At 56.0% G+C, this 14,591-nt stretch overlaps 1 protein-coding gene across 2 annotated transcripts in view; it reads left to right on the top strand.

Moving 5' to 3' along the window:
* C17H4orf50 (chromosome 17 C4orf50 homolog) overlaps nucleotides 1-1,922 on the top strand; it is a 45,357-nt gene extending 43,435 nt beyond the window's left edge. For both annotated transcript variants that reach the window (XM_045528370.1, XM_045528369.1), the window contains one exon: nucleotides 1,677-1,922. In XM_045528370.1, coding sequence (XP_045384326.1) covers nucleotides 1,677-1,922 — 246 coding nt within the window. The remainder of the gene's footprint in view (nucleotides 1-1,676) is intronic.
* The last annotated feature ends 12,669 nt before the right edge of the window (nucleotides 1,923-14,591 follow it).

Raw genomic sequence — 14,591 nt, 5'->3', positions numbered from 1 at the left:
TCATGGAGATTTGAAGGGCAGTAACTAAATTTGTCACATGTGACAGCTACATTACTGTATGGATGAGCTTACAGGAAAAGGAGGAGGGGAGCCTAAGAATACACCAAAGTGTCCTGCAAGGCTGGGACCCCGTTAGTGCCTGAAGAATGCTTAGCCCGCGTAGCCTGCGCCTGATCCGAGCACTCCCCGCGTGAGCCCAGCGCCGCGTCCCACCCTCGGCAGCAGCCGACTCGGGAGAACTGCGCAGCCGCGGGAGCCACATGGCCTGGCTCCCAATGTCGGCCCAGACCCCTGTTTGCCTTGTGCCTTGGGCAAGTCACCTGACCTCCCTGGGCTTCTGTTTCTTCATGTGCACAATGGGATAATGAAGAATAAGAATGGTACTTACCTCGTTGATATTTTGTAACGATTAAATGCATCAATACAGGCACAGGGCTCAGACCAACGCGTCACGTCCCGAGAGCTCAGTAAGTGTGCACTGTCACAGGTCAGCCGCATGAAATCGCCAATTTCTACTGCCTTTTCCTTGAAAACCAGGAGTTTCATATGGTTTAAACTCTTACTACTATTACCAGATAAAGCGCAGACTTCTGAAGTTGGTATTTGCATTCTGTAATCTGCCCGGAATGACCTTCAGTTTCCACACGCAGCAGACCCCTCCTCCTGGCAGTCCTGGCCGCTGTGCGCAGCCCGCACTTCCCTCCCCCGCCGGGCTCTGCAGTGCCGTGTGCCTGCGCCCGCCGCTCCCCGCACCGCCAGCACCTTGAGGGCGGGGACCGGGTCAGGCTTGGCACACGGGGAGGTGCCCAGGGGTCACTGCGTCCCCTCCTCTGCTGTCCTGCCTCCTTCCCCGCCGGCTGCCACTGATGGGGCAGATGGCACTACGTGCGCGGAACTGCTGGGGGTGATGGAGAGGTTTGTTCCGTTCCACGCCGCTGCCTGGCGAGACACACCCGGGAGGGGAGCGAGAAAAGGCACGGGAAGGACTCAGCCGTCACTGAGCGAGGAGCAGAGTGCCGTGTTCAGGAAGGGTGCTTAGTGGGTGTGAGCTGAGTATGAAGGGACAACAGTGTGTGACAGTGGCTGGCGAAGTAGACAGAGAGAGAGTGGATTGGAAATCAGAGGGGCCTGGGTTCGAACGCTGAGCCAGCCACTTCAGAGCTACGTAAAGTTAGTCACAGTATTTAGAGTCTGAAATGTTAACTGTTCCCTTATCTGTAAAGTGGGCTGGGTGGTAGCTCCTGGAGAATCGAGTGATACCAGTGGAACAGCACTGAGGGACAGCCCTGGGAGCGCTGGGCACGAGGCCGGCAACCAGTAGACATGGGCTCTCCTTTAAAGGGAAGGTCATTTTCTCTTGTCACTGGGTATGGAGGACACCCACTCTATAGGGACACCCCCCAGGGATGGCACTCTCAGGTGCCTGCCGGACGGCATGGCGAGAGAGCCTTACCCTGCCCCAGCCTCGGTTTCCTCATCCCTAACACAGCGATGCCAGCGTGTGCCTCAGTGAACTGTAGCAGGGAAGCAAGTCCCAGTGGCATTTGGTGCCAGGCACAGGAAGAGCTCAGTAAATGGTAAGGATCCTTGTCATCTCTTCCTTTGGTAACGTGGGATCAGAGAGCTTTTATAAACATGTACGAGCAGAAACAATTTCTTTGTCCTCTTGCCTGCAGCTTCCCCTGCCATCGGGGCCCACACTTGATCCTGGACTGTGCCTGGCAGCGATCACTGTGGAACCAGGACCCTCTGCACAGCAGCTGCAAGACAAAGGCAGAATGCCCGGCCCTGGCCTCCAAGCCGACAGCCCTGCAGCTCCCGCCGAGCTCCTGAGCCCGGGGAGGATCCTGGCGTTTCACCAAGAGCTTAGACAAAGCGTTCGCGGCCATTCCCAGGTCAATAAATCACCGCTGGAGTTATAAATTTAACAGGACCACTCATTCTCCAGGGCCATTTCATAGACTCCATAAATATTTGAAGCAGAACCTTCGGAGAGTGCTTTAAGAAATTGGTAGCAATCAAAACCCTCATTTAGTGGCAAGTGTTTTTGCCTTTGGCTTAGGGATTTGTGTTCGACGTCGGAGCCTGGGAGAAATGCTGGGCTTGCAAATCCTGAGCAGTTTGGCTTTGGCAAGTGTCACCATAGCAAAGGAAATATTTAATGCACCAAAGCCTTTTAAGCGAGTAGACTGGGCACGGTTTTAGCCCCCACGGCAAAATGTGGCCATGTCTGGAGACATTTTTGGTTGTCACAACTGAGACGCCACTCCTGGCACCCAGTGGGCAGAGGCCAGGGGTGCTGTGGAACGTCCCACGTGGCCCAGGAGGCCTCCTGCGATGGCGTCAGCGGTGCCCAGGCTGAGCGCCCAGGACTGATGTAGGAGCCCCTAACACGGTCAGCCTCGGAGAAGTTTTGTTATTTTCCTTCCCCTGGGGCCCCTGCCATACTTTAAAAGATTTTAAATGAAATGCCTAATTTGAGGAATTACATATTTTACATTTGGAAACATTAAAACCAACCAGAACTTTCTAATCAGTCCATTCACTCCCAATCCACCATGTGCCAGGCAGTGTGGTGTGTGACAGAAAGAGACGAGTCAGTGCTGGTCCCTGCCCCGGGGACCTCGGGCATCGGGAGAGACACACGTGCGAGTAAATTGTCCTGCAGCGTTGCTACGTGTGCCGTGAGAGAGGGGAGGTAGGGTGGGGTCAGTTCTACGTGGCGCAGGGAAATTAGAAGTCAGCCACAGAAGAATAGGGGAGCACAGTCCCACGGGGGGTGGGGAAGGGTGCTGCAGACACAGGGAACAGCCTGTGCAAAGGCTCTGGGCATAAAACTGAACCGTGGCTGGGCCACTGGAGGAGGAGCGGGCACAGCAGCCCCTTGCCAAACCAGCTGCGGGCCGCCACTGCCCTGTCCCCATCCAGCGCCCCGTCTTTCCCCGAGCACAGAAGTTGGTGCCCTGACTCAGGTGTGCGACCCAAGAGCGGAAGAAGAATGCCTCCAACCTGAGGGCAGCCCACCCAAAAAGAGAGTCCAGGGGGACTTGGACCACACCTGCCAGACCTGCCCCGGCGCACTGACCAGAGACCCCTCTCTCTTTGGGGAAGGGGCCAGTGAGGGGCTTGAGGGAAAGGTCAGCACCACCTGCCCCACTCTGTCCTCCCTGCCCAGAGGTGGTTGTCCCTTCATGGGAGGACAAGGACAGGGAACCCAGGGCTCTCGGGAAGTAGACGAAGTCTGCAGATTTTATGTTAATGTATCTTAACTTTTTGTTTGAAATGAAAACTGCAGAGAGTTCCCGTGTGCCCTTCACTGGGCTTCCCCTGATGCTAAGGTCTCACGTGACTTATTTTGAGGAAAACTGGGCAGCCATTGGAATGCCAGAAAGGCAGCGTCAACACGCCGAGTTGCCACTGTGTAAATTAGCTTGTGGGGCTTTATGGTGGGCAAGCGTGTTCTTCCCCATGCTCTTGGCCTGGTTTGCCAGCGGACCCCTGCCCATCCAATCCACACGCACGTAGCGGCGGCTGCGAGAGCGTCTGGTCAGGTGCTGGGGGAGCCGGAACGCGGACGGTGCTGTCTGTCTCGGTCTTCGGGGATCTGCCTGTCACCACCCGCCGCGGGGCCCCAGTTGGAAACCACTGCTGTGATCGCTTTTGCCGGTTCAGCCTCCATAGTGCCCACGTCATCTCCAACGGGGAGGTGATACCCGCTTCTGCCTCGCCCCTCCCCCCTAATTTTGGGACAGCATCGTAAGCTTCAGCATCAGGGACGTGGTGGAGAGAAGACAGACCCGGTGCGGTCAGGACGGCAGCAGAGCCTTGCCCAGCCCGCAGGACGCAGCCCAGCGCAGGCTCTGGTCTCCAGGACGCTCCCGAGAGGCCCAGACGTTCGAGCCCTCCTGCCACACTCACATTCTGGGCCTGGGTAGAGACGAAATCCATTAAAGGAAGCCAAGGCAGTCTTTGCAGCTTAACCCGATGATTCCATAATAAATCATGTTGCGGAGCCAGAAGCCACTCACTGCCCCAGGCCGTGGAGTCCCTGGGCTGGCGCTGTGGGTTGGCTCAGGCTTTGTGCTGTGACTCTGGGAGGCACTTTTGCAATGGCGGATGGCAGGCTCCTGCACTCTCCTTGCCTGGAGTGTTAGACCCCAGCCCTTGGAAGGGCACACTGTGGTGGCCCTCTGCCACCCCTCAGTGGACCGGATGTGGCTTGGCCGGGCCGGGGCTGGACCTGCTTGGAGCACCCAGTGGGGTCTGGCAGGAACTTGGCATGCAGGATCTGGTCTCTACCGCCCCCCCGTGCAGGGGATGACACTGTGAGTGAGCCCAAAGCCTCTGGAGACTGGCCAGATGGGCCAGCCTGGAGCTGTGGCAGAAAACAATTTGTCAAACGGACTGTCTGCAAGCAACAGTGGTGCCCTTCCCTGCAGCCGGAGCCCTAAACCTAGCAAGGTAGGTGCCCCCCTCCCCCACTGCACAAAAGGGCCCCACCGGGGCTTTTAGGCAAATCAGTTGAGAGGGCTGACTTGGCCCCTGGCCAAGCAGTAGAAGTGTTAAGTGCAGTCCCTCTCCCTGCAGCTGATTCATTTTCCTTCTCCTGGGAGGCATTTTGCTGGAGCGGCAGAGGTGTTCTGTCTAGCACATGCTTCCCTGAGCACCTGCCGGGACAGGTGAGGGGCTGGGGGCTGGTCACAGGGGTCTCACTCCAGGTCCTTGTCCTCCAGGCTCCACTATGACTGAGTAGCACTAGCAGGGAGAGAACGGGGCCCAGGGGCCTCAGAGTGGGCAGCTGGCCAATAAGTAGTCAGGGAGGGCTTCCTGGAGGAAGTGAGACTGAGCCAGGAGATGAGCAGAGATCAGCCAGGGAGGGGAGACCTAGGAGGGAGGGGCAGGCGTGAGCGAAAGCTCCCAGCCGAGGGTAGGGTTGGGGTAGGAGTGCGGGTAGAGGTGCCGCCGTTCTGTGACCCTGGGGTGGAAGGAACCAGAAGGGAGGTGTTGCCTTTTTTGCAATCCTATTGTGACTTTCTTGTCCATTTAAAAAATGTTTTTTATATAGATGATACCTTTGTATTCGTCAACGTTCAAAAGCCACAGAAGTCCACACAAAGTCCCTTCCCACCCCTGCTCCCAGCTCCCTTCCCCAGGGACAGACACGCCTGTGTGCCAGCGTGGGCCAGTGTGACTCACTCTGCTCTGTGCTTTGCTTTTTCCCTTTAGCGCATCTCGGTGATCGTTCCACAGCAGGACATAACTTTCTCATTCATTTTTCTGAACAGTTTCGTTGTTCTCCACTGTGCGGATTTGACCAGTCTCCTTTCCATGTGTGTGGGAGTTGTTCTGGATCTTTCGCTCTTAAGCCAGCAGTGTTGTGAAAATTCTTGTACATACGTCGCTTCACATGCTGGAATACAGCGAGGCGTGACCGTGTTTCGGCCCATGACAGACTGGGCATGTGGGGGTGACGGGAGCGCAGCGTGTGCCGCACGGCCTGGGTGTGCAGGAGGCTGTGCCGTCCAGGCGTGGTACGGGATGCTGGGGTGTTCGCACAACAACACACTTCTCAGAGATACCCTGGCATTAGGGGAAGCGTGACCGTTTATCTGAGGGCAAATTCCTAAAAGAGGAAGTGCTGGGTCAGAGGAGACGCACGCTGGGCATTGTCGTGGCCCTGGCCAGACCCCACTGCCCGCGCCCCTCTGAGGTGCAGCCGCTCTTGCTCCCACCTGCAAAGCCGGGGTGCCTGCGGCCCGCAGATGGCAGCACTGTGAGGGGCTGGCTCCGTGCAGCGTCACGGAGGGCCCTGTGCTCGCGGGGTGCTCTGAGCTGGGGGATGGGGTTAGCAAGCGGGCATTTGCTCCCCGACCCCACCCGGGGCTGTCCCTGCTTCCGTCTGCAAGTGCTCGTGGGCAGGAGTGACAGCTGGGAAGCTGTGATCCGGCCACCAGGGACGGCTGACAGAGCGCTGGGTTGACAGGGCGCCGGGCGGTTCGGAGGGAGGCGGAGGGGGGCGGAGAGGGAGGCCTTCGGGCTGAGCCGGGAAGGCGAGGCAGCCCTGCCTTCCCAGCCCGGCCCACCGTGGCCCAGCTGCGGCCTTGAGCCAGGGCCTGTGAGGCTGGCTTCCTCCCGGGAAAGTGTAACCACATCGCCGTGATATCATTTCGCCACACGGAGACTTGCAGGTGTCCCGTGGTCAGTGCCCGGCCGTGGCATTCACAGCCCAGGCGTGTGGCCTCTCCCCGCGTCCTCTCCCCTGCAGCACTGGGAGGCAGGTGGCCTGGGAGCTAAGCACACGCCTGCTGCCTGGCTGTGGTTCCGGCTGTCCCCTCACTGTGCCGCTCTGTGCCTCAGTGCCCTGCTCTGAAATGGGGGATGCCGCCTCCAGGGTGGCTGCGGGGCGTGAGTGGGTGTCTGTGGGCACCAGGGAGAGGCCCGCGGCCGTGGTCCCAGCCATGGTGCTGCTGCGGCTCCGGCTCCGTGACTTAGAGGTGGGCGGTAAGGAGGGGGCAACGGTGGCTCCGACGGGGTGATGCTTGCAGCTGAGGTGTGCTGGAGGCTCTCCACAGACATGGGAGTGAAGTGACGCAGCCGCTTAGGGCTCTGCACGTGGCCACTCAGTGTGGCCTTTCCAGGAGCCGTGACCGGCCTGCCCAGCTTTCCCCCGGGCACCGAAAGTAGCCGGCACTCGATCCCTGCGGCTGTCGAGGCGCGGCCAGGACTCTCCCCACAGGATCATGGGTCCTTTCCACTGGCCCACTTCTTCTGGAAAAGCCTTTCCCTTGGAGTCGAGGGCTATTTTGTCCGGGCCCTTCTGGAGGTGAGTGGGGCTGGGCGTCCACGTCTGTTTCTCTGGAAGAATGCAACATTCCTGCTGCTCGCAGCAGGACTTCATTTGACCCTTTTTAAAACTAGCCTCTCTGATATAGGCAGGCCTGCGTGCTCCAGAGCCCTCTCCCCTCCGGGCACTGCCTGTGTGTGCTCGGGGGTCCAGGGCACTTGGTTTGCTGCCCAGAGCTCATCCCCCCCCTCCTGCCAGCCCCCCATCCTGTCCTCCCTGTCCCCCCACACCCTCTCCACACACATCAGTTCTTCCTTCTGCTACTCAGTCTCAGCCAGGTTCTCCCCGGGGCCCTCAAGCCGTCTAGGGTCAAGCTCCAAGGATGGCAGCTCCCCTGCTCACAGCCAAGAGTAATTTAGCCTCAGGAAGCAGGTGTGAGGCTGAGCGGGGAGGGTGGTGGGGGCTAGGCTCTCTTGTCTCCAACTGCCGCTGTCCCCACTTCGGTCCCTTGTGTTTGCTTACCCTGGGCCAGACCCCAGACCAGTTCCTCCCCCGCTGACACACACAAGGGGAAGCGCTGGAGTAGACAGAAGGCTAGAGTAGCCAACTCCCTGTTGCCATGGACAGGTCATTCATTGAACACACCAGTGCGGGTGCTCTCCCGGGGCCAAGCAGGCAGAGCGGGATTGTAGCATCCCTGCTGGGCGGGGCTGTTGTCAGGCAGCAGGAGCCAAACAGGCACCAACTCCACTCTTCCAGGGCCACTTGTCTGGTTGCTCAGGTTGTGTACTAAGCAAGGCATGGGCTCCAAGAGCAAAAGTGATGAAATCCAGCCCTGTTCTCTCCTTGCCAAGGACTATGCCTGTCTGGAGAAGGTGGTCCCTTTTACGTGTTCCCACGTGTTCCCCGAGGCTGCCTCGGCTGTCCCGGCCAAGCTCCACCAGCTGTGTCCACCTGGAGGGGCATCTTTCTGTGACGCTGTACAGAAGCTCAGTGTGGCCCCAGTGGTTCTGCTGACTCGGAGCCAGAGGTGCCGCATCAGCCGTGTGAGGTCAACAGTTCATGGAGGAGTCCCGGAGGCCCCTCCAGTGCAGCCATCCAGCTTGCAAAGAGCCGGGGCAGGGGTGTGTATCCGGCCCCGTGCACCCTCGTGCCCGGCTCACGAGCCTGGAGTTCTCCCAGGGCCTGGCCTGGAGCAGTCCTGCAGTGGGGTCATGGATGGTTAGGGCATTCACTGGCATGATTAGGGTACTTCCACCCACCAAGGCCACTGAGTCCTTTCTTTTATCCCCAAATAGTCAGAGTACCTGCCTCCTGGGTCCTCTCAGGGATTTACTGCTACTCCACCCCAGCCCAGCTCGAGGTAAGAGGTTAGTGCTAGACAAGGGATCAGTCACAGGGCTGCTGCTTAATAGCTGTGTGTCTCTAGGTTAGTCACTTAACCCTCTGTGCAAGTCAACCATAGCTGCAATATTACCACCTAGCAAACCAGCCCAGACCCGGCGACTCCCACCCCTTTATTCTCGCCCCCTCAGGTCTGCAGGTCCACCCGGGTCTGCTGGCCAGGCTGGGCTCGGCTGGGAGGTTCTGCTCCAGGCAAGGGCTGGGGTTCAGGCCTGCTGGCGCCAGAGTAGGTCCCGTGCCTGGGTCGAACATCAGTGGGGAGGGGACGTAGCCTCCTCTGCTCCCAGCGAGGTCGCCTGGCAAGAGGAGGGAGAGCTCACAGTGCAGGACAGTGGTCAGGACGAGAGGTGGCCCCGAGAACAGGTGTACATCACAGAGGAGGCTCGCAGCCAGCCTGTGCAGGACTCTGAGGCGGACGTGGCGGGCTCCCGTTGGCTTCCTGCAGGAATGCATCGAGCAAAGCAAGCTGACAAGTGAGCTCACCCTCCGTTCCCTCCCCTCCGCTTCTCGCTCTGCCTTTCTCTGCTCTCTCCGCGTGTGTCTGCAGACCCACCCCAGCAGCAGGCCGGTTCGCCCCCTCCAAGCACACCCCGGCTCCAGCTCCTTCTCACTGCCCTGACGCTGCTCTGTTCACAGCTGCATCCTCGGCGCCGGCTGCTGCCTGCGAGGCTCAGTAAATGTTAGTTGAACGAATGCGTGAATTAGTTACTCCATTTCATTTTAGTGGTACTTCCAAGCACATATTTTCTTGTATCTGGTTGTCCGTGAGTTCTGCTAGATGAGAAGATATTATTATCCTTTTCATGTTTGCTGTGGGAGCGGAGGGGATGGGAGGAAGAGATTCCGAGCAGAGCAGAGGAGGCGGTAGACCCTGACGCAACTCCTCCCCACGCCCGGCACAGGGCCACAGTGCCCTTGGCGCAAGGAGCGAGGGGCCGGGGCTGCGGGGGGAGGGGAGAGGCCTGCCAGGGCAGGAGGGGGGCCGAGAGAGAGTGAGGTGTTGTAGGAAGGGGTGGCGAGAAGGGAGGCGCGGAGGGCGCCAGGCAGGGGTACTTTAGACCCTTCAGCTTTGAAATTTAATGTCTCCGCTCGAAGGAGTGGTATTTATTACATACATGTCGTCTCTCTTAGTCCATTTCACGTAGACATTTTATCTGTGCCATCATTATTAGGACATAAATTCCACCTTATAGATAAAGTGACATCTTCTCTCAGCTTCATATTTGTATTTCTCAGGTTGTGAAGGTTATTCTCCAAGTGTTGGTTTGCAGGGTAATCGGCAACAAACGATGACTCAGAATGAGGCAGACTGGAGTGCCAGCACAGATCCGTCACTGACTAGCCATGGGATCATCCAAGGTGACATAGCCTCTTGGAGCTTCAGTTTCTCATTCCACAGTTGCCTTTATTTTATAATCACATGTCCTCCCCACTTCATTCCCACAATGCAGGTGGCTTTACTGTGCTGTCATTAGAAAAGTCAACTGGTCTGACTATTTCATATTAAGTTGTGAATGACTGATAGTCTGTCTACCTTCTAGGGAGATTTGTATTCTATAAAGCTGATGCTTATTAGCACAGAGAAAATTTCAGCTGGAAGATTTCCAGGGAGATAAAATGAGGTGAGGCCTTAGAGTGTCCTTGCTTTGTAGATAAGGGCACCAAGGCTCAAGGCAAGGCTTTGCAGAGGAGGGTAAGAGGCTGGGTTGGTCACACTGCAAGTCAGGGGACAGAGCTGGGCGTACCTCCCGGGACTCCCAAATCCCCCACAGTGCAGTGCTTTCATCCTGGGGTGAAACACAGGAGGAAAGTTGGCCACGGGGCATGAGCCTTGTCATACAATCTCGGCCCCAAATGTGTGCATTTAGTACAACATGGAAAGAACATGTCATGATTCCTACCCAATAAGACGCATTTAGCGTGCTTCGTGAGAGTTTGCCAGCCGTGGCAATTTGAGGTGTAGTCAACACAAACCATCTTGTTGGCAGTAATGAGACTGTCTGTGAGCTGGGATCGCAAGAAAGGGGAACCTCAGGAAATGGGGGGCTTTGCAGAGAAGCTTCAGGAAGCCGGAGAGCAGCCCTCCTTCCTGCCCCAAGCAGGAAGGGAGTGGGTGAGGGGTAAATAAGGCCGATGGCTTGGTTTGGTTTGGTAGGAGGTTTTGGGGGCAGTCCTGAGCTATAAACTTTGAGTGCTAGGAGGGTGGTAAGAAAAAAACCAGGGTAGTTGATATAAAAGTGACTCAACACTTTTTTCCATTTGAAACTTCTAAGTCTCCCTGTGACCCTGAGACCAGGATGGGACCTAACATGCAGAGGAAGGTGTTTCAGTTATAAAGGGACTTGGCTGCATATAATGAAGTCCAAAATAACAATGGCTTAATGAGATAGAAGCTTATTTCCCCACCACAGGGGATGGGCCTTCAGAGGTCTCATGGGGCACGGGGTCCACGGGCATGAGGCTCCTTCTGTGTCCTCCAGCATCTCAATTCAAGGTTTCCATTCTCAAAGTTACCTCATGACCCCAGATGACTGCTAGAGTGCCAGCCATTAAGTCCAAGTTCCAGGAAGTAGAAAATAGGTTGTTGGTGGTGAGGTGGTAGGAGAACTGACTTTCCCATCCAAGTACTGACCAGGCCTGATCCTGCTTAGCTTCCAAGATCAGATGAGGTCAAGCACATTCAGGGTGGTAAGGCTATAGACACAAATGACTCTCTTTAAGGACCACTTTAAGGCTTCTTCTCAGAAGTTCCACATAACAATTTCCACTGATATTTTCCTGAGTCCAGAATTTAGTCATATGGTCATACTTAGCTGCACAGGAAACTAGGAATGCAGTCTATTAGTTGGACACATTGCAACCCCAAACAAAATCAGCATCCTGTTACTGAAAAGGAAGGGGAAAAGGAACACGGGATTGGTAACTACAGTCTCTGCCTTAGATAGCTTCAACTCTTCACTTACAAAGTCAGGAAGGCATGAAGCATTTGGATGGCTGCGCTAGACACTTCAAGCATGGCCTTATCATCCATGTTGTGAGCAACAGAACAGGGCAACCTTATTGGCATCTTCTTGAAAATTTAAGGCAGAGAATGTAAGAGATAAAATGCTGTATTTATCTGACATTTATACAATGTTTTCTATATATCATATATTTTCTATAAAGAGAATGGCATGTATAGAAATCTGTATATGGATTTTTCATAGGTTTTCTTACACTCTCTTTGCTCCTAACCTTTTTCTCCCCTTATAAAGCCTCAAAATCTTCTACCACTGGTTTTCTCACTTGGGTGGTCCAGGAGCCTGACCCTTCAGTGGAGGGGCTTCTGCACCTGTTCTCACCCACGGTTTAAGCTGCTCTCAGGCAAGCCCAGGGCGTTCTCCAAGTCCTACGTCTGATGCATTCAATTTCTTGCCAGCTCAGCCCTCGGACTCCTTCTGCTGAGCTGCTTTCAACACCAGCCCCTCCGGCATCGCGTCCCCGCTGGGAGGTCTCGGGTCCCCTGCATGCTCCGTGGTGCCCGAGGGTGGAGCATTTGTTCCCACCACAGTTGTAAACACCCAGAACTCTGCAGGGGACTCCCCAGCTGGGGATTGGGGGCTCAGGAAGCCGAGGTGCGGGGAAAGCGCCTGTCGGTTTGGGGAGGGAGTAGTGGTGACTGGCGTCCGGTCTGTGCTGGGCTCTGGGCTGAGCGCTGCAGCTCACTAACGCTCATGTTGACCTGGAGGCAGTTGTCACTGCTGTCATGTTAGGGGTGATTCGTTCATGCATGTGACCAGCACTTACCTATCGTCTCCTGTGTGCGCACAGGTTTCCGCTATGAAGGAGCCAGTGGGAAGAGGGACGACACAGATTCACACAGAGTGTACATTCAAATCCTGACTAATGCTGTGAAGGGAGAGAAGCTGGGGTGGGGGAGAGTGGATAGGAAATGAGGATGTTGCTCTTTTACATAGGAAGTCGTTCGCCAGGGCTTCCTGGAGGAGGTGACATTTTGACTGGAAACTGCTTGAAGAGCAATGCAGGAGAGAGATGACATGGCTAGCCCAGGAGAACTCAGATAGTAAAAGGCAGAACTAGATGCAACCTCAATTTTGAAAACATTTTGTTTTGAAAAATTTCAAACATTCATACAAGACAGGCTAATACAAGGACCCCCATGTAGTCAACATCAGCTTCAACGGTGGCCGGCCCAAGAGCAGGCTTGTCCCACCTGCACACTGTCCCGTTCCCTCCACGGTGTCATCTTGAAGCACAACTAGACAGCATATCATTTCATTCATAAAGTTTTAATTAGTCATTGTGCCATCATCACACCTCCAATAAATGATGACTCTTTAATTTCATCAGATATCCAGTGTTCCAATTTCTAATTATTCCATAGAAGTTTTATAGTAAAAAACTTTTTGCAGTTTGTTTGAATCAGAATCTAAATAAGGTCTCACACTTTTACCAATTGGTGTGTCTTTCTGTGATAAAATATACATAAAATAAGGTTTACCAATTTAGCCGTTAAGTGCATGTGCATTGTTGTGCAACCGTCACCACCATGTGTCCCCAGAATGTTCTCGTCTTCCCAGACTGAGACTCTGTCCCTCATGAACGCCAACTCCTCATCCCCCCGGGCCCAGCAGCCACCGTGCTCTCTACGTCCGGACTGTGGGTGTGACGACTCCAGGCGCCTTGTCTATGTGCAATCACGTAGTATTTGTACCTTTTGTGACTGGCTTTTTGCACGTAGGATAATGTCTTCAGGCTTCATCCGTGCTGGAGCGCGTCAGAATTTCCTTCTGTTAAGGACGGCCACTGCGCCGTTGCCTGGGTGAGCAGACCACACTTGGTTTGCCGTTCCTCTGTCGCTGAGCACTTGGGGTGCGTCTTTTAAGTCTTTCAATCTTTAGGTTCCCCCTCCTCTTTTTATTTTCTTGCGGTTTTCTGTTGAAGAAACCAGGTCACTGTCCTGTCGTTGTTCACGGGAGCCTGGGGTCTTGCTGTGGTGTCCCTGCGGTGCTGTTCTCCATGTCCCGCCTTGTCTCTCCCTGAATTGGCCGTTGGAGCTTTGATATGATCCAGACTCGATGGTTTTCCCCTCCTTTAAAGGTGGCGGCGTGTTCTTCCCTCAGGATGTGCACCCAGCCATCTCTTTGTGCGATGGTGGTGTCTGCCGCTCACTACTCGGACTCACAGACTCGTTAATGGTCACGATCAAGGACAGCCCCATCCCGTCGTCTCCTCACCGATCGCTGGAGTACTTCTTACAGAGGCACTTGCCCCCGCTCTGCATTCCCTCCGTGGGTTTGACTCTTGTCTACCTCCAAAGCCTCCACGCTTACGCCCTCGCAGTCCCTGGCGTGTACTGGCCGCCTGCTGTGTGCCCCTTCTGGGGTCACAGAGATGAAGTGTCCCTGCCCGTCCCCCTCCTCGGGGGGCCGCAGGCCTGTGGGAGAGACAGACAAGTAAACTGGTGAATTTGTCGCGAGTCGACGACGGTGGCCCGGATGTGTTGACAGCAGCCGTGGGCGCGAGAGGGAGAGCCGCTCGTGGAAGGAGGGGCTGCCTGGGGGGCCTTGACACGGGCCGCGCCGCCTCCCGCAGCGACTCAGCTGGCCGGCGGCGCCCACTTGTGCACTGTCCACGCTTGCTTGGTCAAAGCTGGAGGCAGACAGCGCAGCGCGGGTTTAGGGATGAGCCCGCTGGCATGCCTGGGCTCCTTTCCGTCTCTGGGACTCGGAGAAGTGTTAGTCTAGAACCTGGAAGAGGCCACATTCGGGGCTTCAGTGGGGGTGACGAGGACCTCAGAGAGGCACGGGGAGGGCGGCCGTGTGAGAGCGGCCATGGCCCTCGCAGGCAGTGCTAGGAGGGGAGCTCCCCAGCCAGCCGCGCAGGGACCCCGTGTTCCCATCTGCCATGGAGCTGGCGTCACGGCTGCTCCGTCAGGTGGCGCCGGGTCGCTCGCCTACTTCTGGATTTCCTTGGGTACTTCTGGACGCAGCACCCCTTCGCCCCAACACGCCCCACGCATCACAGTTACTTAGGTCTTTCTCCTCCTGCCTGGGGTGAGGCATCGGGTCCTTCCCAGCAAGTCTGCATCCCCCGGGGGCTTGAGAACAGAGCTCTCCCGCCGCCACAGTCGGGCTCAATAGTGCAAGGGAGGTCGTTCCCAGAGGCCACATGGCTCCGTGTCCTCATCTTGAAAATGGGGATCTGGCGCCTCATGGGACACTCGATACCATAGACATACCTGCTGCTATTTGAGGAAAGAGACTACACTTTTATTGAGCATCTATTCTGGCGCAGGCTAGAGCTTTCTAGACACTGCTGGAACACTAGGATGCTCTAATACCCTTTGATATGTGCCCAGTGCCTAAGCAAGCCTGGCAGAGCAGAGAGTAAGAAACATATT

This window comes from Lemur catta, chromosome 17 (genome assembly GCF_020740605.2).
Source record: "Lemur catta isolate mLemCat1 chromosome 17, mLemCat1.pri, whole genome shotgun sequence".
Lineage (NCBI taxonomy): Eukaryota > Metazoa > Chordata > Mammalia > Primates > Lemuridae > Lemur > Lemur catta.
The sequence above is the reverse complement of the archived record's forward strand: the minus strand, read 5'-3'. Positions and strand labels throughout refer to the sequence as shown.